General features: G+C 42.0%; 1 protein-coding gene across 2 annotated transcripts in view; it reads left to right on the plus strand.

The window, feature by feature from the left end:
* The window catches only part of CRYBG1 (crystallin beta-gamma domain containing 1), a 149,268-nt gene that overhangs the window by 69,185 nt on the left and 53,456 nt on the right, over positions 1 to 26,627 (plus strand). The window contains exons 1-2 of one of the 2 annotated variants that reach the window (XM_075923954.1): positions 8,561 to 8,806; positions 23,308 to 24,815. In XM_075923954.1, coding sequence (XP_075780069.1) covers positions 8,804 to 8,806; positions 23,308 to 24,815 — 1,511 coding nt within the window. In that variant the 5' untranslated portion in view covers positions 8,561 to 8,803. Of the gene's footprint in view, positions 1 to 8,560; positions 8,807 to 23,307; positions 24,816 to 26,627 lie in introns of those variants that run through there. The other variant, XM_075923953.1, reaches the window with a different exon arrangement.

The following is a 26,627-nucleotide window of genomic DNA, read 5'->3' on the forward strand; positions in this document are numbered from 1 at the left end:
AGCACCAGGGCCAGGCAGTGGCCAAGCACCCCCGGGCCAGGGAACCATAAGGGAAAGGATGTTAAAATGCAATTATCTGGCTAATCGTATAGTTGATACAATTTGTATTGACTATACATTTAGTTGATAAGTGCTGCTGTGCAGAGCTGCAGTGGAAGTAGCTCCAGGAGCCAGCTCCAGAACCACACACACTGCTACTCTGCATTTTAAATGCAAAGGTGCAGCAATTCACATCAGCTGGGAGTGCTTGGTCCCGGCTTGCATTGAGTCCAGCAGACCCTGTTCGCAGTGGATGGTGTTGGAGGAGTCTCTGTTCATGGCGGCCACCATGGCCATCGCAAACAGACTGCTCCGGCACCAGCCCCTGTTTGCGGCAGCCAGGGCAACAGAGTTCAAGTGGGGCTGTCGGTGGCTGGGCAGTGACAGTGACAATCTCCAGTGACAGTGAGGCTAGGGTGGCTAGGCAGCCCCGGCCAGAGAACACCCGGTGGCAGCGGGGCCAGGTGGCAGTAGGGGAGCCGTGGCCTGGGAGCCCTGGGGAATCCCCAGCAGCAGCAGGGCGGCAGAGTCTAAGTAGGGCTGGTGGTGGCCAGATGGCCCTGACAGGGGAACACCTGGTGGTAGCAGAGTGGGAGTCCCAGCCGCAGAACACCAGCAGCAGAGTGGGAGTCCCAGCCTTGGGAGCCCAGGGTAGGGCAGCCAGCAGGGGAGTATTGACCTCCCCTGGTCTGGCAAACTCCCTGTTTCAGGACTGCTCAGGTCCCGAGGGTGCCAGACCAGGTAGGGCCAACCTGTACTACATTCCTGCATTAGTCTTCATTTGTAAGAGGTGCAATCTTGATATGTGGGAACACGTTAGAATGTTCTTTAAAAATAGCAGCTGGGAATGTGTAGTTTATATAGCCTATCCTCTGATAACACTAACGAGATCTTTAATACTATTGCAAATTAATATTTCTCTAGCACAGGGGTCTCCAACCTTTTTAAGCATGAGATCACTTTTTGAATTTAAGTGCAATCCAAGATCTACCTCAAACCCAAATACCTTTTCCCTGCCTCCTTTGTACCCCTTCTCCGAGGCTGGTTCACTCTATCCTCCTTCCCTTCCCCATCCTCCCTCACTTTCACCAGGCTGCGGCAGAGAGTTGGGGTGCAGGCTCTGGTATTGGATTAAAAGGGATTTGGAGTTTGAGAGGGGCTGAGCTTGGGGCAGGCAGTTGTGGTGTTGGAGAGTGTTCTAGGTGCAGGCTCTGCGTAGGTGTTTGGATGCAGGGATGCTCGGGGCTAGGAGAGGGGCTTGGGGTGTAGGAGGGGTTCATGACTGGGGTAGGGTTTCGGGACGTGGGCTCCAGCTGGGCATCGCTTACCTCAGGTGTCTCCTGGATGGTGATGCAGGGGACGCTAAGGCAGGCTCACCCCTGTCTTTGCCCTGCACCAGTCCCAAAAGCAACCAGCAAACTCCCACCCAAGTCCTGTTGTGCCCCCTCTCTGCTCTGTGGAGATAGGATATAGAGTGGGAAAGGGGACACCTTGACATTATCACCTCTCCTCTCCCCCCTTGCCCTGCACAGAAAGCAGGAGGGTCCTGAGGGGATAGCTCCAAGGCAAAGGGCAGGATATGTGCAGCATTGAGGGGAGGGGCAGCTGAAGTGCTGCCACTTGATAGCCTCTTGACCAAACCAATTGAATCACCTGTCAGAGGCTCCAAAATCCACCCATAGATCCTGAGCTACTGGTTGGTGACCGCTGCTCTAGCAAATAACATTCAGTAGCCAATACTTTTTTACAAATTGCTAATTTAAGAGTCTTAATTGCATGAAAACATAAATAATAAGATCCATAATTTTCTTCAGCTCTAAAATAATACATATTTCCAGGAGACAAATGCATAATTTATTCTAATATATTTTTCTATTATTTTTTTTTACATTTTATACACACACACACACACACACACATCTTATAATGCATAAACATAATATTATTTGTATGCTACTTGTGTGTGTTTTGAGGCATATTTTATTTTTGGCTAACAGTATGAACACATATTTTTGCAAAATTTTGTGTTAGAATTTTCCATTATTTTATGGTAAATGCTAGGCACTATTAATCTAATTTTGGGTCTCTAGCATTTTTTAACATTTCTTTGGAAAAATTTCACATAGGAGTATTCCACATGAATAATTTTGTCTGATTGGAAGGAAGTCAGATCCTTGAACCCAGATCCCCCCCCCCCAAAAGTAGGTAGGCTCCTAAACCCCAATTTTAGGTGGGCAGCTGATCCATTCCCTACCAGTTAACCAGATCCAGTAAGCCTCACCCAATTCTAATTTATCTTTTTTGAGATGGGGCTACCAGATCTGCTTATGCTTATCATAGTCGACTATTCGCTTACATCCTAGTTGCTTACATGTTTACCATGGATGTTTATGGAGGCAAAATAATATCATTGCAAGATGGATAGATGGATGTCTTTACAGATGCTGTGGGGTTGCAGGTTTATAGACCCAGGTTCTACACCCAGTGTACCTTACACGGGGTAGGAGATATTTATCCTTTTTGTCCTATCAAGTGTTTATTGTGTATACCACAACTATGGTGGAGACTTATTTATATTGGTGAACCAGATGCCACACAAGGAGAAAGCTACAGGGGAGGAAAAAAGAGCAGGAACATCTCCTGTTTGAGTAAAGGGAATAGGCGTTGAAGATATAACTGGGGATACTGAGGTACACCCTGTATCCATCACTAAGGAGACATCACTTTAAGGAGTTACATAACTATAGTGAGAACTGTTCAGAAAGTATGTAAGTTGCAGGTCATCAGAAGATGATAAACAGGTTCTGTTCAAGGAGTGTCATTGTCCTGACGACAGCAATCATGCTATGACCTCAGGTCAGAACAATGTCAAACCTGAGGCTGGGAGTAGCAAAGGAGTTTATAGTAAGATTCTAAGCCAGGGTTGATACCAGAGTCTGAATTAGATTTCAAGGTCCAGCTCAAGAGGTGAAGTCCAAATCAGGCAGCGGTCACAGCCATGAGTTCAAGAGCAGGAATGATTGCAGTAGCTAAAGGAGATTCACATTATTGCCTGAACACTTCTTGGAATGCCTCTTGGACTTATATAGGGCAGAAAGTTGATAAGGCTGTTGCCTGTCAGACTCTTTGAAGCAGATATCCAACTATGTCCACAGCAGGTTGTGGATAATGAAGTGCGAAGTGTTTACAGATGCTGCAGGGTTGCAGGTTTATAGACCCAGGTTCTACGCCCAGTGGAACTTACACGGGGTAGGAGATACTTATCCTTTTTGTTTGGTCAAGTGTGTATTGAGTGTACCACAACTATGGTGGAGACTTATATTGGTGAACCAGATGCCACACAAGGGGAAAGCTACGGGGGGGGGGGGGGGGGAGAGCAGGAACATCTCCTGTTTGAGTAAAGAGAATAGGTGTTGAAGATGCAACTGGGGATACTGAGGTACACCCTGTATCCATCACCGAGGAGACAAGCTGAGTATGTGTCTTGCTTCATGAAAAAGGGATCACAGCCTACAAGGCTGAAAAATGCTGGTGAACAAAATTGTAAAATATGATAATAGCTATTAAGTAAGTCTAGGTTCTAGAATGCATGTTATCATTTTATTTAACACAAAACTAATTTGTTTTTAATATTACTACTTGCTATCACTTAAATCTGTACTATTTCTTAAGTAGACTTTCATTATAAACAGAGCTGCAAGCTGCAGGGAAACCAATGAGCACGTATATGCAGTATCTTTGGGAGCAGTGCAGCTAAGAATTCTGTGAGTGCTCAGTGGGACCAAGGAGATGCTCAAAAGACTCAGGGATTGAGTGTGCCTATCATTAGCCTGTAGAGTAGGAACGTGGCCTGGTGAGGCCAGGAGGGGAGTGCCCATGGGTGGGAAGCTGACCCCCAGCAGGTATGACAGGGCTTCCTCCTGCTGAAGACAGGTGGTATCATGGTGCCTCACAACTCTCAGTACCTGTGGAAATGTCACACTAGGTGATTTTGATTCTTCTGTTTCTGTGAGTGTTGTTTTCAGAACTACAAATATGACACTTACCCTAACTAATAATCAAGCATTTTTGTCCAATAATGATTTTAATAATTAGTTTGTATGCTTTTGAAATTACAGAATACTGACATTTGGTATAGTGCTTCTCATAATTAGGAGACATGCTTAATAATATTTGAAAGTCAGGATAATGCTCACAATAATTCTTTGCGCTTAGCACTTCATCTGTAGAGCTCAACAAAATTTACCTAGGTGGATAAGTATTTATTAACCCCATTTTACAAGTGCACTTTTGAAGGCCCAGAGAGATTACAGGCCAAATTATCAGAAGTGGCCACTAATGTGGGTGCTTTAATTTTTGGCCACTAATGTGGGTGCCCAATTGGAGAGAGACCTCAGTTAAAAGATTTTTTTTTTACAATCAAATATTGTGTTGTATTTATAAAATAACTGTCTTATTCCAGGTATATTATGTATCTATTTGATTACCTTCATTAGAACTGCTGTGGAGGAAAATAACATCTTAATTTCATTTTTAAATACTCATAGTTTGACAAAATATTTTCATTCTTCATCCTAGTGTATGTTTTAACACCAACCAAGAAGAATATATTTACTTCTATTTCAAATGTTGCTATCTCAGATGTTGCAAGGCTGGTCTATAAACCACAGGTCATATATGTTCAGCTTTGTTGTAGGCTTTTGTGAAATTCCTTCTCAGCTTCTATAATGAGATAACTGGCTCTGTGGACATGGGAAAGTCAGTGGATCTGATATACCTTGACTTTAGCAAAGCTTTTGACACCATCTCCCACAATATTCTTGCCAGCAAGTTAAGGGAGTATGGATTGGATAAATGGACTGTAAGATGGATAGAAAAATGGCTAGACTGTCGAGCCCAAAGGGTAGTGATCAATGGCTCAGTGTCAGGATGGTGGTCGGTTCTAGTGGAGTTCCCCAAGGATCGGTTCTAGGAACAGTTTTGTTCAACATCTTTATTAATGACCTGGATATGGGGATGGATTGCACCCTCAGCAAGTTTGCAAATGACACTAAGCCAGGGAGAGAGGTAGATACGCTGGAGGGCAGGGATAGGGTCCAGAGTGACCTAGACAAATTAGAGGATTGGGCCAAAAGAAATCTGATGAGGTTCAACAAGGACAAGTGTAGAGTCCTTCGCTTGGGACAGAAGAATCCCAAGAATTGTTACAGGCTGGGGACCGACTGGCTAAGTAGCAGTTCAGCAGAAAAGGACCTGGGGATTATAGTGGATGAGAAGCTGGATATGAATCAACAGTGTGCCCTTGCAGCCAAGAAGGCTAACGGGGTGGGGGGGGGGGGGAAGGAAAGGACCGGCCAGGAAGGGAGCATTGCTGGCCGGGAAGGGGAGGGCCTGGAAATAGCTAATGGGAGAGGGGCAATAGGGCCGGCCGGAGGACATGGGGGGGGGGGAGGCCAACAGGACGAAGGGCTGGTCGTGGGGGGGGGGGTCGGGCAGAACGGGGCTGGTTGCAGGATATCGGGGGAGGGGGAACCAGATGGGAGGAGGTGGGGCTGGCCAGGAGGAAGGGGGGGCAGGAAGCACAGCTGGTGGGGGGTACTGGCCAGGGAGATCAGGAAGAGGAACGGGCCAGTGGGAAGCAGAGATGGGGGAGGGGGGGTCAGGGACTGCAGGGCTGGCCGGGAGAAAGGGGAGGTGGGAAACAGAGCTGGTGGGGGGGTCAGGGGCCGCAGGCCTGGCTGGGAGAAAGTGGGGCGGGAAGCACAGCTGGCGGTGGCGGGGAGAGGTGCAGCGGCGGTGGCTGGGGGAGATCAGGAAGAGGAACGGGCTGGTGGGAAGCAGAGCTGGGGGGTGGTGCAGGGGGGCTGGCTGGAGAAGATCAGGAAGGGATGTGGGGGAGAACCGGCCGGCCGGGAAGGGGGGGGGGAGCAAATTGGCCGGCGGGTAGCGGGACTGACCTGGGAACTTGCTGCCTGTCCCGCGCAGGCTCCTGGCGATGCACGAGTGAGGAGAAGGCTTCCCCTACTCCTCACACTCAACCGACTGAGGACTCCCGGCGGCAATTGTGGCCCCAACTCCCAGCTGGGACTCCCAGCAGCTCCCCGCCCTCCCACGCCAGGCTTCTGTCTGGTGTGCAGCTGGAAAAATCAGAAAATACCGGACACTGCACATGTGCAGTATTTTCTCATTTATTTATCGGACAGAGTGCGCAAATTCCGGACTGTCCGGTACAATACTGGACACTCGGCAACTCTACCTGACAAAGCCCTGTATGGGTTGATTTAGTTGGGATTGGTCCTGCCTTGGGCAGGGGGCTGGACACTTGATGACCTCCTGAGGTCTCTTCCAGATCTATGATTGATCTGATCCACAGTTCTTTTTGCAATTTATATATTGGTTTTACACTCTTACAAGACCAGGAGATGCAGGGGATTATGGTGGTTTTAAACCAGCCTGATAATCCGAGGCTGCTTCTTACCACTGACTTCCACAGGTCCTGTGGGGAATCCTCTTGTGGCCCAAACCAAAACTTTTAGGGCCACTTTGTGCCATTTTGGCCTTTGAGTCATACAAAGCTGCTGGACTGGGGGTGAGGCAGTATTCATTTCTAATGTGAGATGACACATTAATGCTAGTTGAGGTTAGCCCTGTGTTGTTTTAACTTTGTGTTTGTAATGACAGTTTTAAAGTTTAAAAACTGTAATGACAGTTTTAAAGTTCATAAATACTTTTTCCTATCGCATATTGCTGAAAGTTATGTAAAGTAGAAATTAATATTTGCACTAGAATGCAAACCTATAATTCTGACCTCATGTTTCCCTCCATTACACGTAATACAATTAGCCAATAGATCTTCATGTGACTGAGGTCAGTGTACAGTTTTGTACTCTGGTGCAAATGTTATGAGTTTGGTATGTGTATTGTGTTGCTGTAGGTGTCTGAAGTGCATGAGCCTTACTTAAGGAGGGGAAGAGTCCAACTGACTTTACTGAAAAGTATTTATTGGCCAGTTTTACTCATGCTTACAATTTTTTAACTGACCCACTTAGATTTTTAATGGCTTTTTCTTGTTTTTTCATTCATAATTATTTACAATAACTTATTCATTCCTTTGTCATAATAAATTGATTACTGGTTGCTTGGGCAATAAACTGGTGCCTCTCGTGGGTCTTGCAAATCTTCTGAAATGCTGTAAGACCTGCTCAATATATTTTCAGGATAATTACATAGCTGCATTGACAGCAAAAATTTAAAATGGAGGGGATAAATCAGCAATGGCTTTGATAGGTTCCTCTGAAAGAATGTTTCTAGTGAGTTACAGATTACTTTTTAGTACAGACACTTATACTTCACAGCTTTAAGAGATACCTATTTTCCTACCTTCCTGCCTATAAAAATTATACAAATTGGTTTTCTTTGAAGAGTGCCATTTTTTAAAAATGGGACTGAATTAGACTTCCTGCTCTAATTCCAGACTAAAATTATGTTGCTATTTTGATTTAAAAGCTTAAAATAAGATAATGTAATCTCACAAAATGCAGAAGAATGAAATACCTGCAGACAGCAATATAGAACACATGTGTATTAGATTCTTTGCCACCCCCTGATTTGTATTTAGAATTATGAGGGAGATGGATTGTGTTTAATGGATCTGTCTTAAGGTATATCATCAGACTTAGGATTTCAGCCAAGAACATTCAACGAAATGTTTTATTAAATCTGCCCTGTCTTGTTTCACAGGGTGAATGTTTAAATAGTTGTCTCTTTTTATAGAGAAAGTACACTGAGAGAGATTCTTTTTCCCTTATTGGATCAAGAGGTTCTAATATTTACTGCAGTCTTTACAGGAAGCAAACTTTATGTATATTTGTTTTGCCTAAAGAAGTGCTAGATAATCTGACACACAGATATGGACAGTTAATGTGGTTTTTTTGGTTCTGTTGTTTGTTTTTGTTTTGGGGTTTTCTGTGTGTGTTTTGTTTTACTTTTTCATGTAGGAGCTACTAAATGCAGTAATTGTTAACTGTTATTTTTCTAGTAAAATTTTATCTCTGGAAATCTTAAACTTCACTGGACTTGAAATATTCCCCTAGTTTCATTTCTCTGACTTTGCATTATCCTTGCTTCTAGCCGTATTGTTCCTGTATTCTGCTTTTTAAATTCTAATACTATATTACTTGGTGGTGGTTTCCATTAGACCATGGAAAAAAATATGTATCTATTGATATACTTATTCAGGAGCTGAATAAAAATGGATGTCAGTCTGGCTCAATCTCTTTTTGGACAAGGGCATATGTGCCTTAAAGGGAGATCAGTAAACTTAAATCAAATTTGTGAGAACAACGTTATGTTTTTTCCCCTTGCATTGCATGTCTGCATTCTTGTATCTGTAGGCTAATTAATAATACATTTAAGGATCTGAGAAAATGCCTCCTTAATTCTTTACAGTAGGTCCTGCCCTTTTTGATGTTACACCTATGAAGGGATTCACCTCCTTAATTAACCCTTAGAAGCCCAAGTGTCACAATTGTAATTGAGTCGCTCACACAGATGTCATTTTCTGCTTGCCAGAAGAGCTCGGTCCAAATATTATTTTCTTTTTAAAAACTGGATACTCCTAAGACAAAGGAGGAGTACCGGGGAGGGAGAAAGTTAAGGTGTGAGACTCAGAGAGAAATAGAATTATTTTAACATATACAGGACTTCGTCTCATAGTCTGCTTGATCTTTTGTAAAGATCTAATCAAAAAAGGATTATCATCATCATGGTAAGGCAAACAATGTTTTATTTTCTCTCTTTTTTTAAACTTCCTTTGGGTTAAGATGTAGTCAATTTTTTATTTAAATTCATTAAATCAATTTGAAGCTTGGCACTCGATTTGATTCTGGGAGTCTGCCTTTAAAAATCAAAAGCTGCTGTTGGCAAAATGGGGGATAAGAATTTCAGTATGGTGAAATTCTTTTCTTTAGGGATGAGAACAGGCATGTTTTCTTTTTCTGCTGCGTTTGCTGTTTTGTGTTCAGAAGCCTTTCCCAAACGCTTACATAGAACAGGATCTGCTTAATTTTTATCCATACTTCACATGTACTGAACATTTTTGCTTCGTGGAAATACTTAATAATTTTCAGCTCTGTGAAGTTTAAAAAATTCCTGAGTCCTATGTCTTTGACTTTGCAGAATCCCTTCTTCCTTTGTCACTTTGTGTGTGTGTATTCCAATCTGTAAAACTTTCTGCCTCGCACTTAGGACAGAATGTAGAAATTGGACCCCATGTTCAGGCTTCTTGAGCAGGGCTGGTCTTATGATGAGGTGTGAACAGAGGTGGCTGCTCAGGTGCCAGACTGGGGGAGGGGGCAACACTAGGACCCAGAGTGTAGAAAATTGTGTCTGCTGCTGGTGCATATGTATTCTCTCTGTTCTAGATGCACAGAGATGGTGGAGTGCCATGAGAGGAGTAGAACAGGAAGAAGGCAGAATTGAGACCTTTCAAAGTTTTGGCCCAAGCCAGGAGGCATGGGGGCATCATTTGAGCTCCCCGCCTCAGGTGCCAAAATGTTGTGAGCCAGCCCTGTAATTGAGATTTGCAGTTTCCCTCCAAAATTCAATCAAACATATATGCTGTGGGATTTACATCTAATTTCAGTAGAACATAAGCCCTGTGTTCTGCTGCGTGGTGTTACAAAAATCTTTCTACTGTGCACATTCTATAACTCATTTTCATAAGCTGAAAAAACATAGTTCTAGTAAAATAGGTTATGGGGAAATTGAGAGGTTTTGGAGATGCACGTTTCTTACCGAAAAAAAGCCTGAAATACTAGAAACGGAGAAACTGAAACTTACAAACCAGTGACCATAAAAAATGTGAAAGTTGAGAACTTCTAGTTTATCTGCTTCTTTCTTTCTTTCTTTCTTTCTTTCTTTCTTTCTTTCTTTCTTTCTTTCTTTCTTTCTTTCTTTCTTTCTTTCTTTCTGGAAAAAGGTTGTCAGAATGTATTTCTAGAAGTGTAGCTCAGAAAAAAAATGTGTTAACAAAAATTCCCCAAATACTATAATTGCATTGCATGTCTCCAGAGTTCAGAGAAATGTAGTAGTTGTGCCCTAGACCTTATGATGATTGGTGTAATCTCAAAGTGGAGGATGATGGAGAAGGAAAAGACCTACAAGGGAGTTTAGTAATGTAATTGTTGGAGTTAGAGCTTGTTTTGCCTACATATCTGAAATGGACTCTGTCAAACTGAAACCTAGTCCATTTTAAATAGTTAAAATATTATGTTAATTAAAGTTAATTAACCTGTCCCCAAGTTCCACCACTATTTCTGTTGGATTTTTTTTATAACTACGCCTTCCAGTTGTCTAATATAATATTCCTCCTAGATTGCTTAATGAAAGACAAACTGCTTATAATGAGCAGCAAAATTAAGGCGCCAAATGCACAAAATAAATAAAACCTCAAAAATTGCTCTAATTTTCACTTATAAATGTTGCTTTTGCAATAGTTGGTTAAAAAATGGTTCAGTACAGGTTTCTTGCTCTTGTTATCTTTAATATTTTTCACTTTTCTGCAATTACATTTAGTTTTTAATTAACTTTTCAATGTTTTCTCCACATTGCATTATACTTTATCCATTTTTTATCTTTCCCCATTATACTGGCTATTTTGATTTATAATGTTGTGTTCCCTTAGATTTTTTTTTTTTCATTCTTCCTGTGTCAATTTTTCCACTCTCCAGTAGAGGCTCCACACTGCTTCAATAGTTGCTATGTCCTAAAAATTCTAGTACTCTAGCATTTGAACAGTTGAACCTCAATCACAATAAAGAATGGAACAACTCATTCCACTATGGCCACTTCTGTGACATCACCAGAACCCCATTCTGATGCTTTCTGTTTCCCACATACTTTTAGCATTGTGACTTGTAATTTAAAGGTATCCAAAACCCCATAAACCACCTGTCCTGATCTAAAAATACACTCCGTTATATAATTAGAATTGTATTAGTTAAAGGTACATTTCTTTTTACTGATAAAACAAATTGAATTTTAAAGAATTGTGAAAGTCAAATTTAGAGTTTGCAGCTTATTCTGTTTACTTTTAAGGTAGTGCGTAGGGTTTACTTCAACCAGCTAATGTGTTAAAACTATAAATGTCTTTTCAACACTTTGATTTTATGATAAAATGGTAAAAATACACCTTTTCCCCCAAGTATGGACATGCTGTAAGAGGGCTTGTCAATCATATTAAGTTAACTCAATTAAACATCCCTTTAGTCCCTTAGTTCTGGGTTCAGCATAGCATTTTAGCATGTGCTTAAATTCAACTGAAATCAAGATTAGCAGATGTAAGTGTTTTGCTGAATTGGGATTTGGCTGTATTGGCTCTGCATTGCTCAGTCTAACAGGAATACTTTTGATTAAGAAGGTGGCAGTTTTACATAGTCTTAAAACTAGAACTAGGGATATAAGCAACTAGTTGAATAGTGACTTGACTAGTCACTTCCTCCCCCTCTCCCCCTTGCTGCCTCTATCAGAGGGTATGTCTACACTACCCTCCTAGTTCGAACTAGGAGGGTAATGTAGGCATACCGCACTTGCAAATGAAGGCCGGGATTTGAATTTCCCGGGCTTCATTTGCATAAGCGGGGAGCCGCCATTTTTAAAACCCCGCTGGTTCGAACCCCGTGCAGCGCGGCTACACGGGGCTCGAACTAGGTAGTTCGGACTAGGCTTCCTATTCCGAACTACCGGTACACCTCGGTACAGTTTTGCAGTTTCCCCCCTTTTCAACTAATTGAATAGTCAATGGCAATTCCATCAACTACTCAGTTAACTGATTACATGCAAGTTAACATCCCTAAATAGAACATCATCTTCATAAAAAATGCTTGCAGTACACTTGGAAAAGCCTCCCGCTCCCTATGCAGTGTGGTCTTCAGTTCACCTTCAAAGTCATTCTAAAAACATATCAGCTTTCCTGTGGTTCCCTTGCCACTAATTCCATCTTTGATCCGGGTTTTAAAAAATTATTACTGATTTTGGGTGCCTGTTTTTCGATGCACTGAAACACGTTAAATGGACCTCATTTTCAGAGGCTGGGTTCTTAGTACTTTCTGTAAACTAGCCCCCTCTGTGGTGTTCCAAGCTTTGTACCCCAAATCATTAGCTATTATAAAAAACTATTGCCTTTTAGGTCTTCTTGAATTTCACTGTTGTTCTACATATTCTATTTGTCTGAATTAAAATATGAGTTTTTCAGGGCAAGAACTTGGCCATAACATAAAAAGTAGGGGTCACCAAATGAAATTAATAGATAGCAGGTTTAAAACAAACAAAAGGAAATATTTCTGCACATAGTTAACTTGTGGAATTCCTTGCCAGAGGATGTTGTGAAGACCAGAACTTTTAAAAGGGTTCAAAAAAGAACGAGATAAATTCATGAAGGATAGCTCAATCAATGGCTAATAGCCAGGATGGATAGGAATGGTGTCCCTAGCCTCTGCTTGCTAGGAGCTGGGAATGGGTGACAGAGGAGGGATCATTTGATTACCTTTTCTGTTAATTCCCTGTGGGGGCACCTAGCATTAGCCACTGTCAGAATACAGGATACTGGTCTAGATGGACCTTTGGGCTGACCCAATATGGCTGTTCTTAGGTTCTTGTGTTCCTTGTGTGTTTTGTAAGTGTTGTGTGTAACTGGTGCTCTGTTACTTCAGTATAATTAACTCGGGGTTTGTTTTAGGGATGTTAAATATCAGTTAATTGAATAGTCGAGTAACCTCATGCATTCTTATCGGTTAGTCAACTATTCTATAGTCCCTGGGGGTGGGGCTGGCAACAGCACAGGGTGCCAGGCAGGAGCTAGTTTATGCGGGGAGCCAGTTTAAAAACCAGCTCCTCTTGCGGACCGGCTGCTTGTCACTCTATGCTGCTGCCTCTGCTAAAAAGGCAGCAATGCGGGGTGGCAGCAGCCCCTGTTTGTGGAGGGCAGGTCTGATCTCCTGGACCTAGCGCAAACTGGAACTGAGCCAGGCTTCCTGCCCACCTGACTCCTAATACACTTTAACTGTAGAGCTGCAGCAGGGATAGGTTCCGGACCCAGCGTGAGCCAGGACTGAGCAGGGCTGCTGGCCTGACTGCTAAAAATTTACTGGTAGGGGGTGGAGAGGGAAATGCATGTAGTTTATAGCATTAACCTATAAGCTTTTGCTAATCGGTTATTTGACTAAACTATTGCAACCCTAGTTGGTGTTTCAGGATCAAGCAACAGTTTTCTTGCATATGTGCATCTGTTTATCTAGACATGAAACAAATTCAAACTTTAGTAAGAGAGTAAAACTAGATTTTGAAATACTGCATGTCAAACATATTTAGCAAGTTATGCAAGATAATTGCACATAGCAGTTCTTCACAGGTACAGTCTTGCAAACCAACTCAACAATGGGACTTAACATGCACTACAGGCAGTCCCCGGGTTACATGGATCCGACTTACATCGGATCCCTACTTACAAACGGGGTGAGGCAACCCCGCACTAGCTGCTTCCCCCCAGCAGACCAGGGAGACGCGAAGCTAGGCCCCCACCCCCCCAGCAGACCAGGGAGACGCAGAACGGCTTTTTTCAGCAGACACCTCAGCTTGAGAATAAAGGACCGAGGGAAGTGAGGTGTGGGAGAATAAAACTGAGCTCTGGAGAAATGTTTGGCTAGAGTTTCCCCTACAATATGTACCAGTTCCAACTTACATACAAATTCAACTTAAGAACAAACCTACAGTCCCTATCTTGTACATAACCCGGGGACTGCCTGTATATGAAAACGTAACCCAGAATGCTTTTCAATAACTCAGAAATCTTTTTTCATGCCAATACATTATGGAAGTGCTACCGTGACTCAATAGTTAAGGTTGAATTTAGCTCTTTTTAATGCATGAATAATATAGCATATAAAAACATAAAAATGACCGGACTGAGTCAGGTCAAAGGTCCTTGTAGCCCAGTATCCTGTCTGACAATCACCAATGCCAGCTGCTTTGGAGGGACTAAATAGAGCAGGTAATTATAGAGTGATCCATACTCTATTACTCATTTTCAGCTTCTGGCAAACTGAGGCTAGGGACACCATCCCTGCTGTTTCTGGCTAATAGCCATTAATGAACCTATCCTTCATGAACTTAACTAGCTCTTTTTTTAATCCTGTTATACTCTTGGCCTTCACAACATCCTCTGACAAAGAGTTCCACAGTATGACCGTGCGTTGTGTGAAGAAATACTTCCTTTTTCTGTTTTAAACCTGCTATCTATTAATTTTATTTGACCCCTGCTTTATGTGTAATGGGGAGTAAATAACACTTCCTTTCCTTTCTTCACTCTTGTTTTATAAACCTCTATCATATCCCCTTCTTGTAATCTCTATTCCAACCTGAAAAGTTTTAAGTCTCTCTCAACTCTCCTCATAAAGATGCTGTTCCATACCACTATTTTTTTGTTACATTTTGTATCTTTTACATTTCCATTATGTCTTTTTTGAAACTGGGCAACCAGATCCACACACAATATTTATGATGTGAGTATGTCATAGATTTATATAAAGGCAATATGATATTTTCTAACTTTATTGTCTTTCCCTTTCCTAATGATTTCCAAAAGTCTGTTCACTTTTTTTGACTGCCGTTGCACATTGAGTGGATATTTTCAGAGAACTAGCCACAGTTACTTGAAGATCTCTGTCTTGAGCGGCAACAGCAGAGACAAAGTTTCTTGATACCTTAAATGACTGCTTCTTGGAGTAGCTAGTCCTAGAACCTACAAGAGGAGAGGCAATTCTTGATTTAGTTCTAAGTGGCACATAGGATCTTGTCCAAGAGGTGAATATAACTGAACCACTTGGTGTAAGTGAACATTACATAATACAATGTAATATGTGTTTGTGGGGGAGGAAGGAAATTCCACAGAAACCCACCCACCATGGTGCCATTTAACTTTAGAAAGGGGAACTACACAAAAAAAGAGGAAGTTAGCTAAACAGAAATTACAAGGTATAGTGTCAAAAGTGAAATCTCTGCAAGCTGCATGGAAACTTTTGAAAAACACCATAATAGAAATTCAAATTAAATATATACCCCCTAATTTAAAAAAAATAAAGAACCAAAAAAGTGCCACCGTGGCTGACCAACAAAGTAAAAAGGCATCTGTCAAAAAGTGTTATTGTAAAGGAAAATCATGCCTCATCGACCTACTACAATTCTTCGAGAAGAACAATATTGTGGACAAGGGTAATTCAGTGAATATAGTATACTTAGATTTTCAAAAAGGCTTTGACAAGATCTCTCACCAAAGACTCTTAAAGTAAGCTGACATGGCAAAAGAGGGCAGGTCCTCTCCTGGATTGATAACTGGTTAAAATACAGGAGGGAAAAGGATAGAAATAAATTATCAGTTTTCAGAATGGGGTGAGGTAAGTAGTGGTGTCCCCCAAGGGTTTCTGCTAGGGCCAGTACTCTTCAACATAATCATATATGATCTAGAGAAAGGGGCAAATAGTGAGGTCGAAAAATTGGCAGATAATACAAAACTACTCAAGATAGTTAAGTCCCAAGTAGGCTACAAAGAGGTACCAATGGACTTCATAAAACTGAGGACTGGGCAACAAAACAGCAGATGAAATGCAATTTGGTAAATGCAAAATAATGCACATTAGAAACATAATTTCAATTATATGGATCACCTCCAAATGTACAGCATTTTCTTGTTAAGTACAGAATTAATTTTCAGAGACCTAACAAGCAAAACTGCTAGTAAATTTCATTTAAATTAATTTAAAATGGGCCTGATTTCCAGTGTTTCAGTTTATCTCCCTATAGCTAACAACTATTTTGTTACTAGCCCTTCACTCTTTCCATGTAGTTATAACTAATTGAAAATACATTTAATGTTTATATTTGCACAAATTAGGTCATAATTAGGGCTGTCAATTAATTGCTGTTAGCCCATGTGATTAACTCAAAAAATTGTGATTAAAAATTAATCCTGATTAATTACAGTTTAAATTGCATTTTAAACAATAGAATATCAGTTGAAATTTATTAAATATTTTGGCTGTTTTTTCTGTAATTTCAAATATACAGTGCTCACATTAAATTTTTAATGCAAATACTTGCTCTGTAAAAAAACATAAAAGAAATAGTGTTTTAGAATTCACCTCTTACAAATACTGCAGTGCAGTCTCTATCATTAAAGTGCAATTTACAAATATATATATATATTGTTAAACAACTGCACTAAAACACCAAAAAGTGTAAAACTTCAGAGCATACAAGTCCACATAGTCCTACTTCTTCAGCCAACCACTAAGACAAATGTTTGTTTACATTATGGGAGATAATATGCCCACATCCTATTTACAATGTCACCTGAAAGCAAGGCATTTACATACCATATATGCTCAATATTCATATGCCCCTTCATGCTTTGGCCATCATTCCAGAGAGGACATGCTTCCATACAGTGATTAAAAAATGTTAGTTAAATTTATATTTCATGTTTGAGTAATATCAGATGGTGACCCAGATCATTCTGTTCATTTTAAGAACACTTTCATTGCAGATTTGACAAAACTCAAAGGAACCAATATGAGATTTCTAACCATAGCTTCTTGTCGGCTCTAACGTTTTATATTGTTTTATTTATTTTGGAATGAAGTTATTTTGGCACATAATTCTATCTCTGTGATAAAGAGATGGCACTACAGTACTTGTGTTTGGTGAACTGACAAATATTTGTGCTACAAAAAACAGAAGAAATATTTTTCATCAAAAATAAAGTGAGCCATGCACATTCTATGTTGTAATAGAAATCAATATTTGAAAATGCTGAAACCAGCCAAAATATTTAAATAAATTGTATTCTATTATTTAGTATGCTTATTTGCATGATTAATTGCAATTAATTTTTTTAATCGCTTGACAGCCTTAGTCATCATCAAGCCACTTTATTTATTATAAACCGAACCTTTGTGGTCCAGGACTTGTTCCAGCAACATCCATAGGACCATGGATGTTGCTTAACCAGAGAGCCTCAGTGGCAGAGGTTGCTGGTGGTCGGGAGTGGAGCAGACCAGCGAGACAGTGGAACCCGCAAGGCAGCAGAGCCCACAGCTAGCAGGGCAGCAAAGCTGGTGGGGCTGCAAAGCCTGCAGGGCAACACCTTCGGGGGGCTGACAGATCTTCTGAAGCTCACGGGACTGGCAGGGCTGCTGGAACACTCAAGGCCATGGATCTGGTAGGGCTGCTGGGGCGCACTGGGCAGCAGAGCCTGCAGTCATTGAGGCAACAAAGCTGGTGGGACCACGAGGGCAGGCAGGGCTGGGGGCAGTGGAGCCCAGTGGCTAAGGAGAGGAGCCCCTGCCCCCAACTAGGGAAGTAAGCAATTAGTCAATAAGCAAAAGCTTATTGGATAATCAACACACTAATCGACCAATCACCTCCCCTCCACCTTGCTGCCTCTATCACAAAGAGGCAGCAAGAGGAGGAAGAGAGAGGTGCTGGGGGAAGCCAGCTTAAAGCTGGCTCCCCCCAGCTCCAGCTCTGTGGAAGGGGGCAGGGAAGCAGCAGCGGCATTCCAACTTTGAAAGTACAAGAGTCACCGCTGGGGCTCTTGTACATTTCAAAGTGGAAGCACTGCAAGGATCCTGGGGCCAACAATTTGGCTGTGGCTCTTGTACGTTTCAAAGGCAGAACGCCATGCTAGTCCTTATTGTCTGATTGAATAGTCGATGGAAATCCCATCAACTAGTCGATTAATTAACTAATCAAAATTTAACATCCTTATCCCCAACCTCGCCAGCAAACTCCTTTGTCAAAGACTCATTGGCTGTGTCTACATTGGCACCCTTTTCCTGGAAAAGGGATGCTAATGAGACACTTCGGAATTGCAAATGCTGCGGGGGATTTAAATATCCCCCGCGGCATTTGCATGAACATGGCTGCCACTTTTTTCCAGCTCGGGGTTTTGCCGAAGAAAAGCGCCAGTCTAGACGGGATCTTTCGGAAAATAAAGCCTTCTCCGGAAGATCCCTTATTCCTGAATTTAAGAGGAATAAGGGATCTTCCGGAAAAGGCTTTATTTTCCGAAAGATCCCATCTGGACTGGCGCTTTTCTCCGGCAAAACCCCGAGCCGGAGAAAAGCGGCAGCCATGTTCATGCAAATGTAGCGGGGGATATTTAAATCCCCCGCGGCATTTGCAATTCCGAAGTGTCTCATTAGCATCTCTTTTCCAGAAAAGGGTGCCAATGTAGACACAGCCATTAAGTCCTGAAGGTGCCAGACAAGGGAGGCTCAACCTATACTAGAAGTTTTACCCGGCATTCCTCGGGTCCTTAATTTATTTTTGTTTTTTGGGGAAAAAAATAAAATTAAAATGTCCATGCTCATTTAAATCATTGCTGTGGGATGGGGTTGGGCATAAAAGATTCAGTATATAGGCTGCCCTAGGGCAGAGAACTACCCAGTCTTCTCTCACGGCAGTAGCTTGGGGCCAGGTGAGAAGCCCATGGCCATAGCTTCAATGGGCACAGTCAGGAGAGGGGAGCGTGTCACCCAGCTGGGACAGGTCTGGATTTGTATGCCCTTTATGCTCCCCAATCAGAGTGAGGAAAGCAGCAAACCATGCACTTTCCCCTCCCTCTGACAAAGGGGAACAGTCACCGGTGTTCCTATACAAATCAGGGGAGGGGTTTCAGCCTCTTGCCCTCCTTAACAAGCACCTGGAGCATGGGAGGCTGAGGGCTAGGGCTGTCCCAGATGGAGGGGCATGCCCCCAGCAAGCCCCTTTCACCTGCCTGGTGATTATCTCTTTTCCATATGGTTTTATGAGAAGCAGTCCCATTCCAGGCACATCCCATTTTCCTAGCACAACCAATCACTTACCTTGCTTTAAATTATGATAAAAGGAAGCTATGTTCCAAATTTGGAGGCATTCTTAAACAGACAAACTCTCTCAAATATACAGCAGATTGGATCTGATAGCTATGTTCAGTGAGGCTAAATCAATAACTAAGGTCACTAAGTAATGAAGAAAAGCTCTATGTAAGAGCTAGGTATTGTTTAGGGATATAAGTGACTAGTTGAGTAGGTAACTGCTTGTCGAGTAGTCAAGTGACTACTCAAATAGTCGATTCCCCCCTCTCCCCCCCGCTGCCTCTGTATCAGTGGCAGCAAGGGGGGTAGAGGGGAAGCAGGAGCTGGTCCTGGGGAGAACTGTCTTAAATGACAGTTCCACCCAGCACCATGTCTGCGGTTTGGGGGCGGGGTAGAGGGATACCACCCCCGGGACTGCTGCAGCTCTGCACTTTAAATGTAGCAAGAATCTGGCAGGCTCTTACAACATTTAAAGTGCAGAACCACAGGGGGAGTCCCCCATATCAACTTATTAAATAGTCATTGGACTTTCCATTGACTACTCAATTAGTTAATTAACCCATACTTAACATCCTTAGCATTGTTTATATCAGAAGCTACTCAAATAATCACTGCCATTCTTTTTCATTCTTTTGGTCAGTGAAGTGAGGACTATACATCTCAAAAATTCTCATTGGCAGATGTGTACAGCAACTACTAGAGACATGATCATAGAACTCTTTAAATGACAATTGCAAATTGAGGGTCCAGATCTATAAAAGTATCAGATACTTTGGTCCACATCCTCAAAGGTATTTATGTAATTGTAGGGGCAAAGTTAAAATTTACTTGGAGTGTTTCTTATGAAGAGCTTTCTATAAATTGTGGATTGGTTGCTGTACAGTATATTTGACATAAGCATGGACTCAGGGCCAGCCCACAACATTTTGGTATCTGAGGCAGGGAGCTCAAATGATGCCCCCTCACTGCACCAGCAGCAGACAATTTTCTATACTCTGGGTCCTAGTGGCAGCCTCCCCCCCCCAGTCTGGCACCTGAGGCAGCTGCCTCAGTTTACTTCATGGTAAGGCCAGCCCTGCATGGATTTTATTTTTCATATGTGGGTGGTTGTACTTTATGGTTGCAAGATTTTGTTTGCTTGAATCACATCATTTTAAGAAAGAGGTTTTCACTTGTGCACACAGGGAATACCTATAGCCCTAATGACTTGGGACTGCAATCCTGAAAACATGTATGTACTGACCTAACTTTATTCTTGAGTTGTCTTGATGAGGGTTTTATTAGTTAGTCTGTTACCAGGATTTCTTCCTATTTTTATGCTTTATTGAAACCACTCTTTGGTCTCAAATTTAATTTACCCTCTGGGTGCTGACTCTCATCCCCCAATAACACATATTCTCCTTGTAGAGACTGTGGTAATAGAACTATATTCATTAATGCACATTCAGTTATTCTCTTTTGGCTTTACGTTCTTGCTAGTTAACCCTGCATTTCTTCACTGCTCAAATTTCTGTTCCTGCAATTAAAAGGCGTTGTAACAAGATTTTAACTAAAACATGTTTTAGTAACAGGCTAATATCTACATTTTGAGATGCTAGACCCGTTGAAAGTCAAGTAGTTTGAATCCATCTCTTCACGGGTGCGGATCCCTTCTATATTGTTCATTGAACAAAGCTACGGGGCAGGACGCTACTGCCCTGCTGTTCCGCACGCTAACAAGTTGGAATCTGTACATGATCTTTCCACCTAGCAGAATAGCTGATAGTCACCCAACCATTAGGATAATTAGCCAAGCACGATGCTGCTTAATGTATCCACTTACACCACTCCCCACCCCCACTAATCCCGGGCATTTGCTTTGTACAAAACCGCTTTGAGGATTTTAAGCCCGGGTTTATCACCAAAGCCGCGTCGTAGGGCTGTGCCTGGAGGGGATAGCGTGCCTTCCTGCACTGAAGTCAGTGCTTTTTTTCCTCCGCCGCATCAAAGTGTGTCGGTTTTGCTCGGGGCGGCTTTTGGCCCTGGATCGCTGGGACTCAGCCCTACTACGGCAGCTGTTCAAGTTGTTCAGACATGAGCTGGTAGCTCCAGCTCCCCTGCCGCCGCCGCTGTGAGCAGGCCGGCGTTGGCTCCTTGCGTTCCCAGTGTCCCGGGCTGCTCCCTCCAGAGCCGCGCACTCCTGGGCTTTAACCCCCCCGGCCGCCTCCATGGTGTCCTGCAGTGCTGCGCCTCAGGGCGTCCCTTCCCCGCGCCCCGCCCGAAGGCTCCTTTGCCCCCGCTCGCCGGGCACGCCCCCGCCGCATTGCCCCGCGCCCGGCCGGGCCCCGATCTGCGCAGCGAGTCCAGGGCGTGGCCGCAGGGGGCGGAGCGGCTGGAGGCGGGCGGCAGAGTCAGACACCTGGCGCCTCTGCTGCGGAGAGTAGCGGCGCGCGGTTTTCCTGGCGGCTGCGCTCCCACGCGGGGCACCGGCTGGGTGGCTGCCTAAGGAAGGGAGCGTGGGGGCCGCCTAGCTCTCGTGGTGAGTAGCCTGCAGGGGCCCGGCGCGGGAGTGGGTGCTGAGGGGGCTCTCTCTTGGCTTCCCCTGCCCTGAGTAGTAGCAGCAGCAGCAGGAAGGAGGCGGGAGCATAGCTGAGGGATGAGTGTGCGAGGCTGTGCGCACCCACCTGGCTGCCGCAGCTGGGATGCCTGTGCAGTGCACTCGGGGCTGAAGTCCGCATGGGGCGCAGACTGGTCACGCCAGGCGTTTCCTGCATGGAAATCCTCGCGTTCCCCCTTCTGGCCAGTGGTCGCACATAGGTAAGGAAAGGGAGCGGGCAACTTGCTGAGCCTTTGGAGGCATAGGGGCTCAGCTGCCCTCACTGCTGCCTTCCACAGCTTTGCTGTTCAGCATCCAGTTGCGTACCGCTCCCATAGCTTCACCGTTGTGTTACTGGCACCAGTAAACTCTGATGCTGCTTTCCCCCTAAGGGTTGGGAGGGAGAAATAACAGGAGCCGTGTGCTTCAGGTGTTTCCCATAGGGACAGTGAATCACAGCGCTTGTCATATCACTTTGTGGGGCCAGGGAGCAACCTTTTTTCCCCCACGTAAAACCAACAAGGAGCCGGTGGCACTTCAAAGAAAAAAATATATTAAGATCTTGAGGCATTTCCCACTCTGTCGATATACTTAAGCTGTTCAGATTTAGATTTTTTTGTATAACTTTGACAGCTGCTATTGTTTAAGATTTTTCATTTGTATTGATTTAAATTGTAACAGTTGCACAGAATTGAGTTAAGCGTTTATTTTTATAATATTGTTTACAATTTTGCAAACATATGGGTCGTCAATTATTTAATGGAGGTAGATCCCATGATTTAAAAAGTTAAAACTTTATAATTTGTAAAACATAGATTGTAAAATATACAAGGTACATAGAAATGTAAACTCTTAATTTCACAAGCAGCATTTTCTTTCTTGGCTTATCTGTACATTTTTATTATTATCAATGGAAATATTTGGCAGCTTCTGTGTATATGGTGAAATATATGCTTACCAGTATTTACTGATTAAAATCTAATCCTTCTAGTCCTAGTATTAAAGAAAATATTAGTCCCTTTAAAAATAAAATGGTATAGTTTATTCTGAAAAGATATAGATGATGTAAACATTGTGAAAGAGTCTTTATTTTGCTCTGATTTTTCAGCAAACAATAGTGACTTGTAAAGCACTAATCACTTTAGGAAGGAAATATTGAAAATGTTTCTGTGGTCTAAAGATTTTGTAGTGCATATACCTGCTTTTTTTTTAAAAAAAAAAAGTGTTCAAGTTACTGACAAAGATATTTAAAATATAATCTATTTCTCTGGATAACTTCATGATTTCCTGATGAACAGGTTAATTTGAAGTTGTAGGGTAAAATTTCACTCATAAGATGAAATTCTGTCTTCAGTATGCTAATATGCATAGAACCCAGTGATGTGGCACCATTTTACTAGATGATTGATTTTTGTTCATAGTGCAACACAGCTAATAAAGTAAACTACTTTTCCAAAATAGCTATGGGAATTTTATCCTCTCATTTAAAAATCTATGGCCCCATCTTCATGCTGATGAAAAAAACTGAAAGCATGTTTACAAATGTTTGAAGATTTGAGACTTGTATTATCAATAATACAAAAGCAAGATGTATGTAAGTAGAAAACAATGACATGACAACAAAAGTAAAGCATTTCTTTTCTAAGAAGGCCTACTGTTTAATAAATTGTTTAGAGTCCTTTTGTCACCCTTGGGCCCACAAATGCTTATTGATATGTTTGCCGAAGAAATAACTTATACATTATCCAACCTTTTTTTCCCCCCCTCCCTGATTTTGTTTAGTCCAGAACACAGTCTCCAGAGTCTTCCAAAGAAGAGAGCAAAAAGAAACCAGTTTTGGGAAAGCTTGGAAATTTGTTTAGTACAGGGAGGAGAAAAAATGCCAAAAACTCAGTAGACCCTTTTACAAGTCCAAATATCAAAAGTGGGATATCAGCTTCACCTCATAAGGATACAGCTTCACTTAAATCAATAGAGAATGAAGACCTAAAGAAAGAAGAAGGTAGAGCTTCACAAGTGCAGGAGGCAAGAAGTTGGAATGCTCTTGCAGAAACACAAGAATATTATGAGGAAATAACATCTTTGAGTGAGGATATTATTAAAGCATGGAGCAGCAAGGAAGCCTTTTCTGATATTGAGAGGTCACCTGATTGGAACAGTAGCAATGAAGAAATAAACACATTATCTGAAAGTGACCTTACAGTGGAGACATTGGAACTAAAAAAAGAGCCTGTTGTAGACATTACTAATTCCACAACACCAGATTTCATCAAAAGTTTGAATAATTTATCTAGTGAAGACTTAGAAAAAAACATATTAAATCATAAGCAACTAGTTAATTTGCAAGGATCTGCACAGCCTGAGTGTGCGGTATCAAAGGAATTACCACACTGTTTGAAATCCAAATCAGCTGAGCATGTACATCCTGCTAGAATTCTAACATTGGATATCTATCTTAGTAAAACAGAAGAAATACCTTCTGATGAATCTGTGAGTTTATCAGAAGAAGTTTGTGGTGACACAGATACAATGGATAAAAAATCTGGTAGGAGATCTGGAAGGAGGAGGAAATCTCAATCCTCAAGTGAGACACTAAATGGAGAGAGAAATCAGACTGAGAATACTGCAAAAGAAGATTGTGATTTTGCTGGTGATGTTCCTTCTGAAGTGGCTTCAGAAAAGATAATCAACTCAGAAAGAAAAGTTAAATCTCCTCCACAGACTCCTGAACGGAATTCTTCTTCCAGTAACCAGGACTTAAAAAATGGATCTAACCACAGGGGGCTGCCTAAAACTGAATCTGAGAGAGGCAAACAGCAACTCCCAACTTCAGCCCCTTCCAGGAGAAGATCACTTAAAAAGAATCAGTCTGATGCAGTCCCTGTTTCTCCCACTGGCTTGAAGAATCCAGTAAAAGATTCTTTACCGAAAAAGCAGTTAATACAACCTGTGGCATCAGCAGAAGGTGGTAACCCAGCAACTAAAAGTACTTCAGTGGAAAGGGGAGCTGTAGCTGTACCTTCTGGTGAAAGGAAAACAGAGACCTCCACGGTTTCCTCTATCAATGACAAAGAGAATACCACTTTACTTTCTGAAAGTAAAACTGAATTCAAGACAGCAAAACATGTCAATAGCTCTGAAGGAACAAATTACTTGCATACTGAAGGGATTCACAATGGAGAACTAAGCAGATCCACAGAAAATGAAGCAAGTTCTGATGTAGACAGCACAAAGCTAAGAAATTTATGTTTGGATGTTTCAAGATCTACAGTTACAACAAAAATTAACCTGTAAGTAATTTTATACTTTGCTCATTGTAACTTTTACCTTGACAAAATATAAACTTTAATTTGACACTTTTTAAATACCTAGATTGTTCTCAGTTAAATGACACTGGGAATTTGAAAATCATGCTTTTGTCAAATTTTGAATGTACCATGGTAAGTAATACTTAATTCCTGTAATTGAAAAGCATTACTAAAATGGCTTTTTTTTCCCAGTTTTTTCTTTGTGCTTTTGACAGCACTTTGTCTTGTAGTCCATGACTGAGTGCTACTGTATAGCCATTCATGTTCTTCTTTGCTGGAAAGACCCTTATAAACATCAGCTGGAGAGGTGAAAAGCTAATACTTTGTACTGTCAAAAATGGAATTTTTAAGTGTAAATATTAAGTAAATGTCAGATTGACACAGTTTCCCATATTATATTATTGAGGTGATAGTTACTCTTGTATCAGAGCAATAGGAAAAAAACCTGCAGTTAGATGGATGCTTAATTTGAATTCAAGGTGTTGAAAGTAGGTCTTCTACAATGCTTAATGTCAGAATTTGACCCTGATATTGAAAAGTTTGGCAACAAAACACTTTTTCTTGGTTATTGTTGATTGAAACTTGGCGATGGGTATGAGTGGGCTTTCTAATCAATAAATAGCTTAGGTTCTTCATTCATCAAACCTGAATATCTCACCTAAGGCCTGATTTATTTATTTTTAATGCTTGGTAAACCTGCCACTCCTACTTACTTTAGTAGAAGTTGAGGTTTTATGCTTATAAGCACATGGGATCTTTTTTAGGGGGAAAAGGCAATACACTGCACCCATTGCAAATACAGCATAGAAATCCACATAAACACATCCTGAAGCTGGTGTTATAGTGACCAGTCTTATTGCTGCGTGTGCCAGACTGGTGGCCAATTAGGCAAGTACGAGGAAGGAGCTGGGTTCCGTTGGCCCTGGTCCAGTGCTTCGAAGTTGTCTTCACCGGGCAAACCCAAAGCTCCATGGTTACAACACCCCACTTTTATAAGTCCCAACTTTAGCCTGTTGGTTTTGCAGTATCATCCTGGAGTCATCTAATTGTTAATTGGTGTTTTGCCTCAAGGCTGCTTCCACTGTTAATGTTCCATCAGTACTTGGATGAATATCCTGGGAATGACTGCAGCTGGTTTATCTCATTCACAGGTGTAAGCCTTTACTTTAGGGTCACCAATTCTGTCCCTTTTGGGCCATCCTGAATTTGAGCAAAGCCTGCATTCATATCTACTTGTTAACCATTCTGCTGGTGTCTTCTGTCTCTTGTTTTAACACATTTCTCACATACACAAAGGACAATTCATTTCAGAGAAAGCAGTTTCTCTTACAAAGGAACAGGCAGGATTTCTTAAAGACTTATGAAGTTGAAAAACAATTTATTCTATAAACAATTTCTTACTGATTTATAATACCTAATACAAAATACATTTTAATACCTATCAGCTGTTATAAAACACAGCTCATGAAACAAAATCTATATAACTACATAAAACAAAGCTGTACAATAAAGATTATGTAACTACTCCTATGTGTCAGGCCTACAAAAGGTTAACCTCTCTCTCTGTCCCTAGCCCACTAAATCCACACGTTACTAAATATGGCTGTTAAAAATCCAGGAGACTTTGCTTATTACATTAGAAACCTTTTTAAAGGGGTGACTGTAAGGCCCAAGTGACCTGAGTCTACCAGTAATGAGGTTAGAACTAATCAAAATCAAGACATAAGACAGGGGTGGCCAACCCGTTCCAGATGAAGAGCCACAATAGCAGTGGAGATGGCATGAAGAGCAGGG

Source organism: Pelodiscus sinensis, chromosome 3 (assembly GCF_049634645.1).
Source record: "Pelodiscus sinensis isolate JC-2024 chromosome 3, ASM4963464v1, whole genome shotgun sequence".
In the NCBI taxonomy this organism is placed as follows: domain Eukaryota; kingdom Metazoa; phylum Chordata; order Testudines; family Trionychidae; genus Pelodiscus; species Pelodiscus sinensis.